The 20,059-nt window shown below is 43.5% G+C and overlaps 1 protein-coding gene across 1 annotated transcript; it reads right to left on the bottom strand.

The window, feature by feature from the left end:
• Window positions 1-11,233: 11,233 nt before the first annotated feature.
• Window positions 11,234-17,865, bottom strand: Meig1 (meiosis/spermiogenesis associated 1). The gene is made up of 3 exons (XM_090318944.1): window positions 17,606-17,865; window positions 14,731-14,898; window positions 11,234-11,572 (listed from the first exon to the last, which is right to left on the bottom strand). The coding sequence occupies exons 2-3, from the start codon at window positions 14,866-14,868 to the stop codon at window positions 11,444-11,446; spliced, it is 267 nt and encodes an 88-aa protein (XP_090175070.1). The 5' UTR covers window positions 14,869-14,898; window positions 17,606-17,865; the 3' UTR covers window positions 11,234-11,443.
• Between the last annotated feature and the right edge of the window lie 2,194 nt (window positions 17,866-20,059).

The following is a 20,059-nucleotide window of genomic DNA, read 5'->3' as shown; positions in this document are numbered from 1 at the left end:
TCTGATTTTGACTGTTAGACTGATCTGCTGTGTCCCTGTGCAGCAGCTTATTTTGAAACAATAACCTCCTAGAACCATTATTTTATAAGTCTAGAGAGACCAAGTAAGAGCTAAAAATGTTCTATGTAACTGGAGATAAGATCATTTCCTTATGTTAAAAGTGATCTTTTTATAGTGGTTTATCTTTTATTATTGATGATGACGATGATGTGGCTATACAAAGAAGTTGCAATTCTATTTTCTTTTTTTGCCAGTCCTGGGGCTTGAACTCAGGGCCTGGGCACTGTCCTTGGACACTTTTGGCTTAAGGCTAGTGCTGGGTCGCTTGAGCCACAGCACCACTTTTGGCTTTTTCTGTGTATGTGGTACTGGGGAATTGAACCCAGGGCTTTGTGCATGCTAGGCAAGCAGGCTACCACAAGACCACACTCGGGACTTATAGAATTCTATAAGCCAGATTATATTATGTTTCTTGTTGATGTTACCCCTTGTAATATTCTCCCTCATTTCCCCACATCCCTACACTAAAGTGTGTAGATCGATTTTTACATAATATACATTGAATAGGATTGTATGTGCTTACCCTTCCTCCCACTAATGGTGTTTCCTCCATTATCCCTCATCCCAAACATGTTTTGGCTTCTTGGTATTCATTTTGTTAAACAGCTCATAAGTTGCTCAGAGGGGTTATACTTTTTGGATTCCTCCCTCTAAGTATACCATGCTTTAGTCAGTTGGTGTGTTTATTCATAAAACCTTGTATATGTATACTTGTATGTGTATTGTGTATGTGAGAAAAAAAAGCATGTACTGCTTGTCTCCCTGAACCAGACTTACTTGTGAAAGCGATCTGAAGTACTAATTTCTTGGCTCATACTCCCTTCCAGTAGGCAATGAGCTGGCTGCCATTGCATCATAACAACTAAACAATTAAAAGCATATACATCACTCAAAGTGAGAAGGAAAGAGGTGGCTAGAGACCAGAGCTTCAAGAGACTAACAAGAACAGAGCAGACGCTAGATCGTCACGTAAACCAAGTTCCAGTAATTTGATGGTCAAAGGAAGGCCACGGGGCTTGGAGGGGAGGGAGGATTGAAGGAAGCCAAAAAAGAGAGGCCAATGCTGGGAGGCCAAAAGGCAGTTGTTGATGAAGAAGAGTCCTGGTAGTGAAAGGAAGGGCTCTATAGTGTTTATTTCAGATTGTCTTTCCTGCCTGATGGCAAATTTTTTGCATATGGAGGCCTAGGTAGCTTTGTTCTCTCTTATATCACCCCTACATTCTGCAACACAGGTCTACAATCAACTTAGCAAACAATCAGAAGTTGGTTAGTGTTAGGACAAAATGAGTATCATTGGGGAAAAAGACCCAATTACTCAACAACAGATGATGATGACTGGATAGAGAAGACACACATTATATAAATACACAATGGAATTACACAGACATACAATCACAGACATTCATATCGAGTGAAACAAGCTAAACTCAAAAGGCAAAATACTGTGGCAGCTAGATGGAAAAGATATGCATAGTCATGGATATACACACACATATATAGCCATATACATAATTATTCCAATGGTTAAACATAGGACATGAACCAAACTAAGGGACAACTAAGGAAGGGAGGGAGGAGAGGAGAAGGGAAGAGGCAGAATAGCTTTGTAATTCATTGCAAGTACATCTGAGGGCAGCACAGAGAAAGTCAATGAAAGGTACTGTTTGTAGGGAATGCATGGGGTTGAGCTGATCTGGAGGAAGAAGGAGGTCAAATACTGCTAACATAGATCATTTGTAACTATGAAAATGGAATAATGAAACCTATTGGAGATTTCTCTTTTTTTTCCTTTTTTTTTTTTTTTGAGGAAAGGGGGTGTGAAGAGGAGGAGGAATGGACTGGAATATCCATTAACATGTGTGGCCATAGAAGAAGTCTCCAGTTTCCTTCTGGAACCTCTCTTCCTACAAGTTTGCCTCAAGTCAATGACTTCTAGGTTCCACTATCTATATATTCATCCCCCACCCAGAGTTTGTGGAGTGTGCAGCCATAGGCTCTGCAACAAGACACAACCCCAAGAAGCAGACTGGATCACCCACTGGCACGCCCCTAACAGGGAGATAGTTCCATTTTCTAGGAACTGTGATTTCACCATCAAGATGTAAAAATGTTTGCAGGAGTTCGGGCTACATTGGGGTACTAATGTCTAAAGCTCTACAAACATAAAGGTCTTCACTCTCCTGCAGCCATTCTTGGTAGAGGTTTTTTTTTTTTTTTTTTTTTAACATATTCTGTCTTTTCTCAAAAGAAGAAAAAAAAAATCTCTCCTTACCAAAGACTCCACATGGTTCACCTGGCAGAATTCTTAGCCTTCAGAGCTTTGCCTTGCCAATGCAGAAGTCGACACTCACCTGTGCTTATTCCTCAGCACAGCTTCTGGTGCCCAGGTTGAATTATACCCTGATTTAGGCCAAAGGAAGCTAAATTAGGCCATTTCTATGATGCTTTTACCTGGTCTTCTAACTTCCTTACGACTCCAGGTCGCTTCTCCTTGCAGTTTCTGATTTGGGTCCACAAAATCTGTCCTCCTTTCACTGGTCTCTCTGGCCCCTGGGACCTACAAATAAGGACTTGGCTGTGGCCTGAGGGGGCGTGGCTTCAGCCAACTCTGAAGCACAGAGTGGGCCGGGGCCAGGATGCTGCAGCAATTGGTCTTGCTGGAAATACTGAGAGGAGGGTGGAGTTCAAGCTGAAATCCCCAGTCCCTTCCTGCTCCCTCCCCAACAGACTTCCTTCTGGGGTTGGGGGTGCCTGGGGTCACAGTCTTCTGCTGTTCCAATTTTCCTCTCAGACAGAAGTAACCAGAACATTTTGTCTCCCCTGGCCAGGGGGAAGTAGTTGCTCCAGGCTCTTTAAATCTATTTGGAGATTAATGAGACAGTCCTGGGAAGTGTAAGAGGAGGTATGGAAATGGAGGGACAAAGACTGAACAAATGTAGCAGTGGGGCCCAGTGGACACCCATACAACTTGTGGGTGGAAATGGGAGGGAAATACTGGAAAGAGCGAGGGATTAGGGTGCCATTGTCCAAAAAGAAATGTACTCTTTACCTAACTTATGTAAGTGCAAGCCTTCTGCACACCACCTTTATAATAAAAAAATTAAAGAAAAAAAAGACAATGGCTACTTTTCTCCCTATGAGAAAAAGATTCTTTTCTATCAAACTAAATTGTATCTGATATTGTGTATTGATATTTCCTGAAAATATTTACGTGCTTGGATGGTAACTATTATCTGTAGCCATGTTAGGGAGATAAACATTACGAAGGCATTAAAGCAATAAAGTGTAATTACCAAGTATGTTGTTAAAAGGAACATTAGTGGGAGCTTTCCACTGACCTCTTCAACCTCCTCTGGCCATTTCAGGTCAGCCAGCTTTGATGATGAGGATGATGATGATGATGATGATGATGATGATAATAATAATAAACCTTTGATAAGAATTGCAAAATGCCCCCATTTCAAACCTTGGTAATCAATTGTGCTTAGAATGTGAGCCTCTCTCCTTGATAAGGAGAGGAGACACTTTGTATTGGGACAAAAGCCTAGGAAATTTCCCTGTGTGGAGTGCCTGTCAAGCTCTGGGGAGAGTATTGTACCCTTTGGGACACGAGTAAATGGCCTCGATGAAATCTCCCATCTCTCCAGTGTGTCTATTCCAGTATGTCTGTTTTTACACACAAATACTTCTGTGCCACATATTTTCTCAATTTATTCACCTACTCAGAGGTATCTGGGTTGGTTCCATATTTTAACTGTGGTAAATAAAGCTGCTATAAGCATAGTTCTGGCCTTGTTTGTGTCATTTGAGAAAATGCCCAGGAGGGTTGCTGGGTCATAGGGGAGGAGCTCTATGCTTAGTCTTTTTTGATGAACCTCTATACTGCTTTCCAGAGTGGTTGAACCAGTTTACATTCCCATCAACAGTGTAGTAGCATTCATTTTTGGCCACATTTCCACCAGCATCTGTTATTGTATTCTGGATAATGGCCATTCTAACTGGGGTGAGGTGGAATCGCATTAATCTGTATTTTGATGTGCATTTCTATTGTGGCCAGAGATGTTGAACACTTCTTCATGTGTCTATTGACTATTCTTATTTTCTCTCCAGAAAAGTCTCTTTTTAATGCTTTAGTCTACCCATTAATGGAGTGCTTGCTTTTTTGAGGATTTGTTATGTGGGATTAATTGGGGGGCTCTAGGTATAGTTTTGATATGAGGTCCTCAATTGTTGTATAGCTAGTGAAGATCTCCCAATATGTAGGCTTTCTATTAATTTTTCTATGTCCTTTGCCATGCAGAAGCATGGATCAAGAAAATATGGCATATATTCTGTGCTTCCATCAGAAAGAATGATATTGCCCCATTCATGAGAAAATGGTATATATATACATACATACAGGACAGAGAGTACCAAAATAAAAAAACAGGGGATAAAGCAAAGAAAAAAAAGAAAGAAAAAAAGAAATAACTTCACACAGTACACTAAGAATAAACACCCCAAAACCTCTTGTTTCCATGTCTTGGAGTTCATTTTGATTAGTGTCATTTTATATGACATATGTACATAGCTATCGAGCTATTGGGATCCTCTGTTAGAACGGACCATCTTAGACATATACTAATTATTATGATTGAGGGAAACCATGGGGCCTATGTTTCTTTGGGTCTGGCTTACTTCATTTAGTATGATTTCTTTCCAAGTTTTATGAACTCAAGGGTCAATCATTTTTTTTTTGCCACTCCTAGGGCTTGAACTCAGGGTCTGGGCACTGTCCTTGGACACTCAAGTGGCAGAACTTAAAGCCACAGCGCCATTTCCAATTTTTTCTTTTTCCTTCCTTCCTTCCTTCCTTCCTTCCTTCCTTCCTTCCTTCCTTCCTTCCTTTCTTTCTTTTTCTTCCTTTCTCTCTCTCTTTCTTTCTTTCCTTCCTTCCTTCATTCTTTTTTTTTTTTTTTGTGGGTCATGGGGCTTGAACTCAGCCTGGGTGCTGTCCCTGAGCTCTTCAGTTCAAGGCTATTGCCCTACCCCAGACTTGGGCATTGGCCCTGAGCTCTTCAGCTCATCCAAGCCCCATTTCGTGTTTTTTAGAGGTTAATTGGAGATAAAAGTCCTTTTGTTCCCAGGCTGGCTTTGAACCTTGACCCTCAGATCTCAGCCTCTTGAGTAGCTAAGATTACAGGCGTGAGCCACAGCGCCTGGCCACTTCCAGCTTTTTCCTGCCTGCTAGGTATGCACTCTACCACTAGGCTATGCTCCCAAAACCTCAAGAGCCAATCTTTAAAAACTCTGCTGTCTTTTGTGCGAAGTTTTGACTGGGTCTGCCAATTATTTAACCAAACGTGTAAAAGATAAATGCCCAGTCACTCAAAAAGAAAATTATATTCTCTGCCAGAAAGAGGATCCACTAAGACATTGAAAATAGCCCTGCTTCCCCTCAAAGTTAAGGCAGAGTAAAAGACCTAGGCTCCAAAGACTCCTGATTAATATCCATTTTCTTCCTTTTTTTCCCTTAATCCTTCTCCCCCCAGCTCAGGCACTTCCCCACAAACCCACTTTATTTCTAACCCTCAACCCCATCCCTCTTCTGTTTCCCTTTGATTGTCCATCCTTTCACCCTCACTTAACAGACCTCAAAAGAAAGTGGCACCTGGCACATTGAAAGCTCTCCCTTTACAGATGAGAAAATATGCAAGGTTAAACCTAGAAGATATCCTTAGGAATGTTAAAACCTCATTGTGGTACAAGCTTCTAGCTATATATAGCCAAGAAGTTGCAAAAATTAGAAATCTGAAGGATAGATCAGTGAAAGTCCAATTGAGGGAGACAGAAAAAGTATATGCGAGGAGAAAAGGGGAGGGGCCAAAAGTCATGCCTCAAGGAGAAACTAAACCAATGACCTGTTGGTCTTCCATTCATCTGCTCCTATCCTAAGAGGCTTAAACCAATGAGGAAATCAGGTAAAGAGGATCAAGGAGGGGAAAAATTAGTGGTTCATATGTGGCAAGCCTGGGTATTTCAAAAGGCAGTGCCCAGAATGGGAAAGAGAATACAAGGAAAGCATCCCCCTGTAGTCTTTGATAAAGAATGGGGCAAGGGAGCCTGGTGGCTCATTTACTCAGAAAAGTCCCATTCAGAACTCTATATACATTTAGACCTGGGACCTCAACATGAAACAATAGGCCTTTTCATTGATTTGGGAACGTCTTGACCTTCCCGCTACTTTCCGCTCAAGGGCTTGGCTCCATCCCCTGAGCAAGTCTTGCTCTCTGGTGGTGAAGGGGGAAAGTTGTTCTGTCCAGATATTATAGGAAACAGATGGATGTCTGGTATCAAACTCAAAAGTCCAAAGTCCAAAAGTCTAAAAGTCCAAGCTCTAAAGTTTCGTTGGATTCCTAGAACAGGTAGTAGTCTATTTTGGACCAGATTTAATGACAAAATTGAGAATTGGGTTATATTAATCTCTAAATTTACTCACTGCTTGGGCTGAGAAACATATTGAGGCTCTAGTGTGGGTTAAAGAGAGAAAGTGGCTTTCAAATCCCACCTACTCCAAATCCATGATAGCACCTTAGAGAGACTGTACAAAGTGGTTGTTCTTGGGGTGCTTATCCAGAAACGTGGGGGCTATCAGCAGCCTGGGGTCTATTTGTTTGAATTCTTGAACCCCTTCACTAGAAGATGGCCTAAATTCAGTCAGTGATAGCTACAGCTCTGCTTTGAGGGAAAATTAAGTGTGCTGCTTTGACCAGGTTGGGGCCATTCTAAATCAGAGGGCAGCGTCTGACTTAAAGTCACACAAAGTGTTTATCTTTGTTCCTAATCATTCAGTGTTGCAAGTTTGGGCTCAGGGTCTCTGAGACTGACCTGTTCTTTAAATATATGGCCATTATATATGAACATTCCTTTCAGGAAAGGATGAACTTATTTTTGAGATGAAGAATATGTCCTGGAGCTGGATTGTAGCTTAATGGTAGAGTGCTTTTTTAACATGCATGGAGCCCTGGATTTGATTCCTTAGTACCACATAAACAGAAAAGGCCAGAAGTGGTGCTTGTGGTTTGTGCTAGCCTTGAGCAAAAGAAGCTCAGAGACAGTGCCCAGGCCTTGAGTTTAGTCCCAGGACTGACAAAATAAATGCCCTGACCCAAATGCTTATCTTCTGGATAGGCAGGAGAAACCATTCTTCTAAGTATTTGCTCTCCCAATACACATGTTTATCTATTTGCCAATCCTAGGGCTTGAACTATGGACTGGGGCGCTGTCTGTACTTCCTTTCCCTTCTATCTACTATTGCCTTCAGGCTTTGTCCTTTGTCCTGATTTCACCCACATCCAGTCTCTGGAGCAACCAGCTAAATTGTCCCTTGGCTGGTCAAAGCTTAGACTGATATTGCTGAACAATGGAGGAGGAAATTGAGCAATAAACTATTCTGCTCAAAATATAGACACATGGGAAATACCATGTCAAAATCCCTTAATATACATTTTTTTAAATGAAGGCAGGAGAGCAAACCACAATCTGTTGAGGGGTGGTATCAGGATTCTCCAGAGACATGACTTGTAATTTAAGAGCAATTAATAAGATTAAATAAAACCCTGTCCAAATTAGGTTAGATTGGTATTGAGGGGACTGTGACTTCCAGGTTTCCAACTATATCTAATCCCCAATTCATAGAGGTGATAGCTTATCTCTGTGGCAGGAGGTTTTTTTATTTGAAGGCCTCTTACTCTCACTCTCTCCATCTCTTTGTGTCCTCTGTCATCTATCTGCTCCTGCCAGGAAGCTCCAGATGAATTGCACAGCTATTCCTGAGGGAATTTTCTTCCTAGCTATGCCTTACGATGCCTCTGCACACACTGAATATGGTCCTGGATCCCAGGGTCAACTGGGATAATGAGATAGTTGTGGCACAGACTAGAAAGATGTGTCTTTCCCTGGGGCTCTGGGCCCAGGTCATAGTGGTAAACCACTATTAGGTGTATTAGATCAGGGTTACCTAGCCTCTATTGTCAAAACCTCCTTTAATGCTTTGCTTTATTTTTATTTTTAGGACTTTGCCGGTCCTAGTTTGAACTCAAGATCTGGGTACTGTCCCCGAACTCAGGGTTAGCACTCTACCACTTGAGTAACACTTGAGCTCCAGTGCCACTTCTGGCTTTTTTGTACTGAGGAATCAAATCCAGGCCTTCATGCATGCTAAGCAAGCACTCTGCCCCTAGGCCACATTCCCAGCCCTGTTCCTTTAAATAAGCTAAGATACTGAAGATCTTTTCTTGCCTACTACTGGTTTTTATCATGTCATTGATATTTTATCATTAGTGGTTGAACTGGTAACATGCAGAGAAGAGGTGGTACTCCAGGAAGCTCTGTGTGTGTGTGTGTGTGTGTGTGTGTGTGTGTGTGTGTGTGTGTGTGTGTGTGTGTGTGTGTGTGTGTATGTGTGTGTTGTTTTAAGGTGAGGGGGAAGCAGAAACCATTTCAGCTGCAGCAGGGAGAGGGCAGTGAAGCCGGTAGTGGTGGTAGTGGTAGTTGGCAGTGGTGGTACAGTGGCAGAGCTGGCAGTGGAGATACCTCTGACAGAGGCAGAAGTGTTGTAACTATGCTTTCAAGCCCTGAGGATCCTGACCACCAAGGCCCGAGAGCTCTAATGCCTGACACTCTAGGGTGGACAGTCCCAGCACCCAGCACCTGTACAAAACTTGTAACAGTAAAGGACTCCTCCAGAATTACAAAAGCCACCAAGGGCCTCGGGATAGGTGGAAAAAGCACCTCCAAACTACTTTTGATCCCCATGCACGCTCAACAGAAGGTCCCCAGCCATCTGATTAGCAGTAGTTGGAAATCAATAATCAATGGCAATGGTTTTCAACCATGACCGATGCTTATATCAATAGCACTGGGAGGAGTTCTGCTTCTACTGTTAAAATTAAAACCCAATACCTATGGAACCCAATCCCTGAGATTACAGTTTAGAAGGAATGGAATAGGTAAAAGTTTACTGTGGTATTTTTAAAGGGTGTTCAGTTTTGAGAATTACAGATCCTTAGGGAATCTCAGCAAAGGAGGAGAGTTTTTACAAAAATATTTTACGGGCTGAGAAGGTGGCTTAGTAAAAAAGTGCTTTCCTTCGGGCCAGGAGTGTGGCCTAGTGGTAGTGTGCTTGCCTAGCCTGCATGAAGATCCGGGTTCAATTCTTCGGTACCACATATATAGAAAAAAGCTGGAAGTGGTGCTGTGGCTCAAGTGGTAGAGCTCTAGCCTTGAGAAAAGTCCAAGGACAGTGCTCAGGCCCTGAGTTCAAGCCCCACTACTGGCAAAAAAAAAAAAAACAGTGCTTGCCTAACATGCATGAAGCACTATGTTCCATTCCTTGGTACTACATACACAGAAAAAGCCAGAAATGGTGTTGTGGCTGGAGTGGTAGAATGCCGGCCTTTAGCAAAAGCTTGGGGTGCTGAGTTCAAGCTATATATATAGTTATTAAGGTGTTGCACAGAGGTGTGAATGTTTCACATGTCAGATAATGAGTACATTTTTTTTGAACAATGTAACCCCTCCCCTCACTTTCCCTTAGTTTCCCTTTTTTGTCTCTACCCATCAGTTGCATAGTTCATTTTCCACATAATATTGCCATTTCTGTGCTCCCCTGTACCACCCCAAAAGACAGGGGAAAAAAAGGAAAAGCAAAAACAACCCCCACCAATAAATAGTATTTCAATAAATAGTATTTTAAATGTTCAGAGGTATTAAGCCTTTGGGCTCCTTCCCTGAGAGAATACCCTTTTAGTCTCACTGTTTATATGTAAATGCCTCGAGTCCTGTGGAAATGATCATGTCCCAAAGTATTTTAAATCTTGCTTCCACATATAAGAGAAAACCTGTGCTGTTTGCCTCAGTTTGGCTTACCTCCTTATTTGTTCTAGGTCCATTCATTTCCCTGCAAATGTCATAATTTTGTGTGTGTGTGTGTGTGTGGCTATGGGACTTGAACTCTGGGCCTAGGCATTGTCCCTATGCTCTTCCGCTCAAACCTACCATCCTCCTTGGTAAGCCACAGCACCACTTCCGGTTTTCTGGTGGTTAACTGGAGATAAGAGTCTCATGAACTTTAGTGCCGGTGCTGGCTTTGAACTGTGATCCTCATATCTCAGCCCCCTGAGTAGCTAGGATTACAGGTATGGGCCACCGTGCCTAGCAATGATATAGTTTTATTATTTCCAAAGAATGAGTAAAATTCCATTTTGTATAAATACCACATTTGGGGATCTTCTCATCTATCGTAGGGCATCTGGTTTTTTTCCACAATTTGGCTGTTGTGAATAAAGGCAATGAACAGAAGTATACAAGTGTCTTCACAAGTGTCTTACTTGTGATGCTCTGGGTAGAAGCCCAAGGAGTGGTATGCCTGGGTCATAGGGAAGTTCAATGTGTGTGTGAGTGTGAGTGAGTGTGAGAGTGTGAGTGTGTGTGTGTGTGTGTGTGTGTGTGGTGGGGGGGTTGTCAGTCATGGGGCTTGAACTATGGGCCTGGGTGCTGTCCCTGAGCTCTTCAGCTCAAGGCTAGTGCTGGGGCTTGAACTCAGGGACTGAGCACTGTCCTTGGGCTTTTTCAGCACTGTCACTTGAGCTACAGCATCACTTCCAGCTTTTCTATATATGTGGTACTGAGAGGAATCAAACTTGGATCCTTGTGCATGCGAGGCAAGCACTCTACCACTAGGCCATGCTCCAGGCTCCTGGAGGATGGTGATTCTGAATGGAAACAACCTCTGGCAGAAGATGAGAGGACAGAACAAACAGGCACTAACACAATACGCTATCCAGTTAGATATGACTGCGTGTGGCCCGAGTGTCAACCCCTACAGGAAACTCAGGAAGTCAGCAGCAGACACTCTTCAGTTGGCTTGCTACTAGGGAAATTGGGCTCCTATGTCCCCATCTGTGTAGTTGTTCATGGATGATTGGTGGGAGAGCTGCTCTACGTTTATTCTTGGTATTTCTCATCCATCAAGGAAGTGGCAAAAGATTCCACAGACAAGAAAAGCCTTTAAGGTGAGGGGTTAGTTGGAGCACAATCTGGTATAAGAAACTGTATCATCAGACTTACCACTGCGATGGCTTCCAATGAACCTATTTCTCTCAACCTTTGATGGTTTAAACAGTCAGAAATATTAGGGCCAAGAAGGGTATACATTTAATGTATCTGTAGCTATATTCCTGAACAAGATAGAATAATTAATAGAAGCCAAGTTTACTGGCTTTTGCGTTTCAAATCCAATAAAAATCACAAGATTTTGCACTTGGAATTTTTGGAAAGTGACTTTTTCAGGCTGCAGAACGGAATCCAGGAATTCTTCAAGTACCACCAAGGGGTACGAAGGTCAGTAAGCGTAAATCTTCACTTTGTGGACCTCCTTGTCATCACACTCCCTCTGCTTGTTGTAGTAGTAGAAAGTATTGTCCCTCCTCTGAAGTTTCTTCACATAACCTGTCTCTGGCCAGCGGTCTACCTGCACAGTCAAAAAAACAAAAAATATAAATACAGTAATGCCAGTGTTACTTTATCTCCCATTTCACTATCAAATAGTTAAAAGCACAACTTTCATTTGAAAATTTAAACTATCACCAGGTGCTGGTGGCTCATGCCTATAATCCTAGCTACTCAGGAGGCTAAGTATCTGAGGATCCTAGTTCAAAGCCAACCTGGGCAGAAACTCCCTTGGGAGACTCTAATCTCCAGTTACCCACTTGAAAACTGATAGTGGGGCCTGCTGGTAGAATGCTTGCTTAGCATGCATGAAGCCCTGGGTTCAATTCCTCAGTACCATATACACAGAAACAGCCGAAAGTGGCACTGTGGCTCAAGTGGCAGGGTGCTAGCCTTGAGCAAAAAGTGTCCAAGGACAGTGTCCAGGCCCTGAGTTCAAGCCTCAGGACTGGGAAAAAAAATGGAAATGGTGATTTGGCTCAAGTGGTACAGCACTAGCCTTGAACACAAAAGGACTCAGGACAGTACCCACGCCCTGAGTTCAAGCCCCACAACAGGGTCGCCATTCTTCTGCTTGTGCTTCTCCTGTTGCTGGGAGTCATGCCAACAGGTCTACTGTGCATCTCCTAATAGCTATAACAACATGCACCAGCACACCCCGTCAGATGGACTGGGCTGGTCTCAGCTGCCAGTCCCCAAACTCTGCCTCCTAAATAGGAGCTCCGGTCATAGCCTGGCACTACCATGCCCAGCTACTGTTTTTTTTTTTTTTAAGTAAGTCCTCATTTTACGCTTTCTACTTTGACTTTATCTAACTTGAACATTTTCATATTTCCAAATTCAGAATAATGCCTACTGGGTTGTTAATTTTTTTAATGTTCCTTCTGGATCTTGTGAGATGCACTGCATCACTGTCAAATTCCCATTATTCCTGTCTTAGAAAACCAAATCTTGTTTGTCTTATTCTTCAGCACTGTTCGTACAGAAAGCCCTTCTCGTTCAGGTTCCAGAGGTTCTCTTTCAGCTTTCCACTGGAAGAAAAGATTGCCATATCTCCTTCTCCTCCTCCTCCTCCTCCTCCTCCTCCACCTCTTCCTCCTCCTCCTCCTCCTCCTTTTTCTGTCCTGAGGCTTGAACGCAGGGCCTGGGCACTGTTCCTGAGCCTCTTTTGCTCAAGGCTAGCATTCTACCACTTGAGCCACAGTACCATTTCTGATTTTTTCTGTTTGTGGTACTGAGGAATCAAACCTATGGAATCAAATCAGGGCTTCATGCATGCTAGGCAAGCATTCTACCACTAGGCCATGCTCCTGGCCCCTGATATTCCAATCTTAAGACAAAGTATGAAATATTCTTGAACAGCATTAAACTAATAATGCTAAGGAGGTCTGAGTACGATGTCAGTTGCTTTGAGAAGACAGGTACATTAAAATCACAATTATCAAATCTTCATTCGATCAGTATTAGTGTGTGTGTGTGTGCGTATGCATTAGAGCGAGAAAGAGCGAGAGAGAGAGAGAGAGAGGGACAGAGAGAGAGAGAGAGAGAGAGAGAGAGAGAGAGAGAGAGAGAGAGAGAGAGAGAGAGAGAGAGAGAGAGAGAGAGAGAGGGTGCACATGTGTGGGCATGATCATATTAGGGGTTGAACTCAGGGTGTGGCTTGTTTTTTTCACTCATGGCTATTGCTCTATCACCTAAGTTACCCCTCCAGTTCTTTAATCAGTATTGTATGTGTGTCCCAGATCTGGGGGTGAGGGTGGGGGTCCCTTAGTTTATTCACTGTTTGCCCTCCCCCTGCTTCTTTGAAATTTTAGGGAAGAATGTCAAGGACTTTTCTGTTGGGGCAGAAAACTCAATCCTCAGATCTCAACCTCTTGGGTTGTTAGAGTTACGTGTGAGCTTCTAGTACTCAGCTGTAACATTGAATGACTATAATTCACAGGAAGGAAATATGAGCTACAAAACAAGTTGAGTACCTGATTATGAAGTTATCTGAGTAAAAAGAATATTTTATTATCTATTATTAGTGGTATTTATTTATGCAAAAGCTAACTTACTCAGTAAAACCCTCGAGCATTGTGAATGTGCCAAGCTGCCTGGCAAATCACCCTTTTTTTCCCCAAAGCTGTCTGGTAAATCATTTCAGACTCCCCCTAAATTCCCTTCAGATATTTTTTGGTAGTTTGGTTTTGGGTTTGCTTGTTTTGGCAATATTGGGGAATGGGGTGGGAAACTTTAGGGCTTCATGGTTGCTAGGCAAGGCTTCTACCAAACAAATTCATCAGGTTTCTTATTTATCTTTAGATAGTGTCTTCATTTAATCTTAGAATGGTCTGTTTGTGTTTCCCCATGCCCCTAGGTTGGCAGGTACATGCCACCCTCCCTGTCCTCCACGTTTCCCGTGCACAAGCGTGCAACACCATGCCTAACCACTGGCTGAGAGGAGAGTCTCCACGTTTTTTCCCTGTTTATACTAAGCTTCACACTGTGATCTCTGTCTCCCAGATAGGACTATAAATTCAAGGTACTGAGCCCCATGTTTACTATTATTATTACTATTACTGTAGTTGTACAAAGGGGTTACCAGTCTGTAAATCAGGTTATGAGTACAATGCTTCTTGTCATCCCTTTTTTATTCTCTTCCATTTTGTTTTTAAACACACACACACACACACATACACACACACACACACCTGTGTATATACATATATATGTATATTACTGTCTAATAAACTCATTTTTTATTTTTTAAATTTTTTTTGCTAGTCCTGGGCCTTGAACTCAGGGCCTGAGCATTGTCCTTGGACTTTCTCAAGGCTAGTGCTCTACCATTGAGCCACAGCACCATTTCCAGCTTTTTTCTATCTATGTGGTACCGAGGAATCGAACCTAGGTCTTTGTGCATGCTAGATAAGCACTCTTACCACTAGGCCAAACTCCCGGCCCACTCATTTTTATTATTATTATTATTTTTTTCCAGCGCCAGGTACTGTCCCTGAGCTTCTTTTGCTCAAGGCTAGCATTCTATCCCTTGAGCCAAAGCACCACTTCTGGCTTTTACATGGTACTGAGGAATCGAACCCAGCGTTTTATGTATCCTAGGCAAGCACTCTACCACTAAGCCACATTCCCAGCCTCAAACTCATTTTGAATTCAGGTTTACAGAGGCATAAATCTTACCATAGAAACTTGTTTCACTTGTTTATACTCAATTTCATCTCGATAGCCTGCTTGCTGAAATCTGTAGAGATTTTCTATCTCTTCTGACCATTTTTTGGCACGACTTATTGATTTTGGTTTCACATCCGAACTAGCCATTGCTAGAGTGGCCTTATTACCAGTTTTTTCCTAAAAGATGTTAAAAACAACATTAATAGATAGCAATTTTCAACGATTTCTTATTTTTTTGTTGTTGGTCATGGGGCTTGAACTCTGGGCTTGGGCGCTGTCCCTGAGCTCTTCAGTTCAAGGATACCACCCTACCGCTTGAGCCACAGCACCACTTCCAGTTTTCTGGTGGTTAATTGGAGATGTGTCTCATGGTCTTTAGTACCCAGGCTGGCTTTGAATCGAGATCCTCAGATCTCAGCCTCCTGAGTAGCTGGGATTACAGGCGTGAGCCAACGTACCCAGCTCAACATTATCTTTTACAATGGATCCCAGTTACTTATAAAAATGTTAACATTCAGTTCCAAGGTTCTTCTTTGGAACAATAAAATGAAAATACTCCCAAGCCCAGAAGATACACAGAAAACTATTTATTTATTTGTAGATCATGGGGATTGAACTCATATCTTCTTCTTCTTCTTCTTCTTCTTCTTCTTCTTCTTCTTCTTCTTCTTCTTCTTCTCCTTCTTCTTCTTCTTCTTCTTTTCCTCTTCCTCCTCTTTCTCCTCCTCCTCTTCCTTCTCCTCATTTTTCTTCTCTTTCTTCTCTTGCTAGCCCTGGGGCTTGAACTCAGGGCGCTGTCCTTGGACATTTTTTGCTCAAGGCTAGTGCTCAAGACAGTGTCACTTCCAGTTTTTGCTGTGTCTCACAGACTTTTCTGCCCAGGCTGGCTTTGAACTCTGATTCTCAAATCTCAGCTTCCAGAGTAGCTAGGATATATAGGTTTGAGCCACTGGTACCTGGCTTAAAATATATTTCTATTGGTTAAATAAACACACCAAAAGTAGATCCTATGAATGAATTAAAACTTTGTGAATTATTTTCAATGCTGACAAATGCTCTTATGACACTTGAGCCACAGCACCACTTCCAGTTTTGTGGTGGTTAACTAGAGATAAAGAGTCTCACGGACTTTTGTGCCCAGGCTGGCTTTGAACTGTGATCCTCAGATCTCAGCCTCTTGAGTAGCTAGGATTACAGGGGTGAGCCACAGGTACCTGGCTAAATGGGCAATGTTCTCAGCAAAAATATGCATCCTACAAATACTAGCAGACATTTTGAAGTTTGGTACCTCAAGAGAAGATGAACATAAATTTTACCTAAGAGGAATTTCTGGGTCTACTACAAGTATGCTACATGTGGAGTGGTACAAATCCTATTTTTTTAGTCGCTCTGGGTTTGAGTTCTAGAGGGGGAAAAAAAATTCTCTGAAGAAGTTACATCTGGGTTGAAGACCTTACAGACTGACTTGGTAGAATTGGCCCATTGTACAGAGGATTGTTAGAGTGGGAGCCAAATCATTTGGGGTTATCTTTTGCTTCCCACTGAGCCATTTCCTAACAACTTTTATACTAGAAATACATTTGCTATGAGGCAAAATTTTTGGAATGCATTGTTAAAGATAGGGGTAATGTGCTTGCCTAGCATGCATGCATGAAGCCCTGGGTTCCATTCTTCAGCACCATATAAACAGAAATAGCTGGAAGTGGCAGCGTAGCTCAAGTGGTAGAGTGCTAGCCTTGAGTAAAAACAAACAAACAAAAATATCAACCATAAAGCTGAAGAGGTTAAACGAAATCTACAAAAGAGCTTTCCCTGCTCTACTTTAACCCAAACACCTGATGTCTCTACCATTGTATTTTGCAAGTACATTGATTCATGACTTTTCTTTCTGGGATTATAAAAGTTTAGGTAACCTCATCCAGAAGCAGAAGTTTCACAACGACGTTATTCCATGTTTCTGGACCATGGGAACTACTATCTATTGTATTCTGTTGGCGCAAGAGCTGTGTCTTGCATCAACAAAATCAAATTAGCAAAGATCGATATAACAGTCCTAGATTACACATCTCAGTGGCATTATTGGTAACATCCTCTGGTGAACACTTAGTGTTATCTGATGGTATCATTCAGTGCGTTCCTAGGGGGTGATGTATTTGCTGAGTGTTGTGGCCCCCCCCAAAAAAAAGAACGATAATGCTAAGTTGCAACCCTCGTAAACAATAAGTTGCAATGCCTGCGATTCTAGTTTGTGGAGAATGACTTTTATTACGCATCATTAAGATTTACATAGGGTACTGGGTACACCCCAACAATCCGTAGTGTGTGACAGTCCGTAGTTCTTCGAGACTCCTCTGCTCGCCCCGGAGCCCTGGTCTCCTTGATCTTCTCGTCTCCTCCATTCCATTAAGGGTCAGCGGCATGTGGCGGTCACCTTTAGATGGTCCACGACGAGGCAGCACTCTTGGGCCTGTGGCTTAACTGAGGCCAACACTGGAGGGTCTTCTGTCCCCATGTTACCGAGTTCTCCTCTCCTCTCGTCACTTCTGGGGCGTGAACTCGGGGCCTGGGCCCTGGCTTGGGCTTCCCCAAGGCCATCGCCCCACCACCTGAGCCCCGGCACCACCTCCGGCCCCCCAGGGCTTGGTGAACGCGTGCCAAGCACTCTAGCACTAGGCCGCACTCCCTCAAGCGATCCTTCCCTCCTGGGGGAGTGGGTGGGGAAGGACCCCACAAGGCCGCACATTCGGTTAGAAACTCATTTTGTCCCCCAAAGTCACCAACTGGGTGTCTGTGAGGCGGAATGGGCACCCGAAGGGGCGTGGGGTGGCCAGGAGACTCAGGGAGAGTGGGACTCGAACTCAGGAAGGAGCAAAGAAAGACCTACCCCAAGAGCAGAGAAAACTCCAAGGCGGACAGAGGTCCTCGGAGGCTCCTCGGCGCGGTGGGCGGAAGGGGCGGGGCTCGAGCTAGCTTCCGGGGCGGGTCCTAGGCGAGCCCCCAGCGAGGTTGGTCCGCCCCCTCCCCAGCCCCTCCACTCCGGGTCTCGTTCTCTGTCGTTACTCTGGTCTGGCCCAGCTCATTCGCCGTCTCCACGCAGGCTCCCAGGGCTGGGCCAGAAAGAGCCCGACGGTTGACACTTCCCGTCTCCTAGCAACGCCGGCGCGCGACGCTCATTTAGGCCCCGCCCACCGCGTGCGTGCGTGCGTGCGTGCGTGCAGGCCTCCTCTTGGGACCTTGCGCGTGCTCGTGCGCATGCGCTGGGCGTTGGCCCAGGCTGAGCCCATGGCGCCTGTGAAGAGTGCGGAGTGTTATTGACTGCTCTTGGCTCTCCTTCTAAGAGCCAATTCGAGAGCCGAGACTTACCAGCGTTTGTGGTTCCTGATGGAAGGTTCTGGTCTGTTTGTGAAGGTTAAGTAGTGAAGTAGACGATGTCACCTCGGAACTATGGTCCTGGCAAAGGCCTTAGTGGTGGAATGTGGCTAAGAAAGTAGGTTGCAGGCAGCCCTGGTGGGGCTAAACGAATCCCCAGCAGAGAGCCCGCCTCTCCTGGAGTCCATGCCACCCCGCCCGACCTCGGCCTTCTGATTAATGGCTTGGTTTGTGTGTGTATGTGAAACCCAAGAGTTTCCCCTTCCTCAGGCACTAATGGCCGGCAGCTAACTCGGTTATCCTCTGAAAAGATATCTTTGCCCTGTCTGTGTTGCCTTAACAGTAGACCAACCCATGGGGCCTGACAACGAGTAAACCAACAATAAATGGTATCTGGAGCTTCAATTGTGTGTGTAAAGGCATCTCCGTTTTCATACCTAAATCTATTTATTTTAGTGAAAAGTGATCAGAATCAGGAAATGTATTTTGAGCCTGGAGCCATCAGAATTTGGCAGTTGGGGGGAGAAAAAGACAGCAGAGTCCTGTCTTCACCAGAACAAATAGTTGCAATTAAAAGGTTTAAACTCAGGTTTGAACTCAGGGCCTGAGTACTATCCTTATTCTTCTTTTTTGCTCTAGGCCAGCACTTGACCACTTAAACCACCACCCCACATCTGGCTTTTTGGTGATTAATTGGAGATAAGAGCCTCAGATAAGAGTCTCCTGGACTTTCCCCAGCCTCCTGAGTAGCTAAGATTACAGGTGTGAGCCAATGGTGCCCACTGAGAATTATTATTCTTCATAACTTCTCAAATGTTGTTGGTGAGGCTATTTCAGGACTCACTGTTCTAAGCTGACCTCCAATTGTATTGTTGAAAGTCACTCCATGTTGAAAAATCACTGTGGGCCAAGGTACAGACTGACCTGCTTATTTTGGCCCTTGGTAGGTGCCAAGTAGCCCTGTTTAACCTGTTCAGCCTTGAATTTCCTCTTTTCCTCATCACTTCACCCCTTGTGAGCTCACTACTGGGATTAAAGGAATGAATCACAGATTTAATAAAACTCATTTCACAAATACCAGTTTTTCTTTCGGCTGGAGGTTAGACTTAGCAGATTTGTTTTTTTGACTACAATTTCCTCATCTGCAAAATAAGGACCAAAACTGTACTCATCTGATGGGATTGTTGTAGAGATGAGTAATAAGTATAAAGCTTCTCACACAAATTCAATGTCCCTACAAAGAGACATCTCTACTAAGAGATATTTCCTTGATCTACATTTCTGTGAAGTATACTTCCTGTTAAAACTCCTGTTATTTGTTGGCCTTATTTTCTTGTTCTATCAACACTATAAGCTCTTGCCAGGGCATGCCAGCCTTGAACAAAAAGAGCTAAGGGGACAGTGCCCAGGCCTTGAGTTTAAGATCTGGTATTGGTGTGTGTGTATGTATTTGATGGATGATAATTCATCTCTTCCTTTTTTTTGCACCAATCCTGGAGCTTGAACTCAGATCCTGGCTGCTGGCTGCTTTTTTGCTCACAACTAGCGCTCTACCACTTGAGTCACAGTTCTACTTCCATTTTAAATCTTTTTTATTATCAAGATGATGTCCAGAGGGATTATAGTCAGAGGGGTTGTAAGACAGGTAATGAGTACATTTCTTTTTGGACAGTGTCACCCCTTCCCTTTCTTTCTCTACCTCTACCCTCTCTCTCCTGTGCCCACCCACAACTTGTACAGTTCTTTTTCAACAGTGTCTAGTAAGAACCACTGGTTCATTTGTTCATCCTTTGTCCTCCATTTCTGTGTTTCCCCCATACCTGCCCAAAGACTTTCAGCTCTTTGTTGGTTAATTGGAAAAAAGAGTCACGAAGATGGTACCGCAGTCCTCAGATCTAAGGCTCCTGATTAGCTAAGATTACAGATGTAAGGGCTTGGTGAATTTTAATACTATAATAAATCTTAAAAA

The sequence above is a fragment of the Megascapheus bottae genome, chromosome 26 (genome assembly GCF_031878675.1).
Source record: "Megascapheus bottae isolate mThoBot1 chromosome 26, mThoBot2.hap1, whole genome shotgun sequence".
Classification (NCBI taxonomy): domain Eukaryota; kingdom Metazoa; phylum Chordata; class Mammalia; order Rodentia; family Geomyidae; genus Megascapheus; species Megascapheus bottae.
The sequence above is the reverse complement of the archived record's forward strand: the minus strand, read 5'-3'. Positions and strand labels throughout refer to the sequence as shown.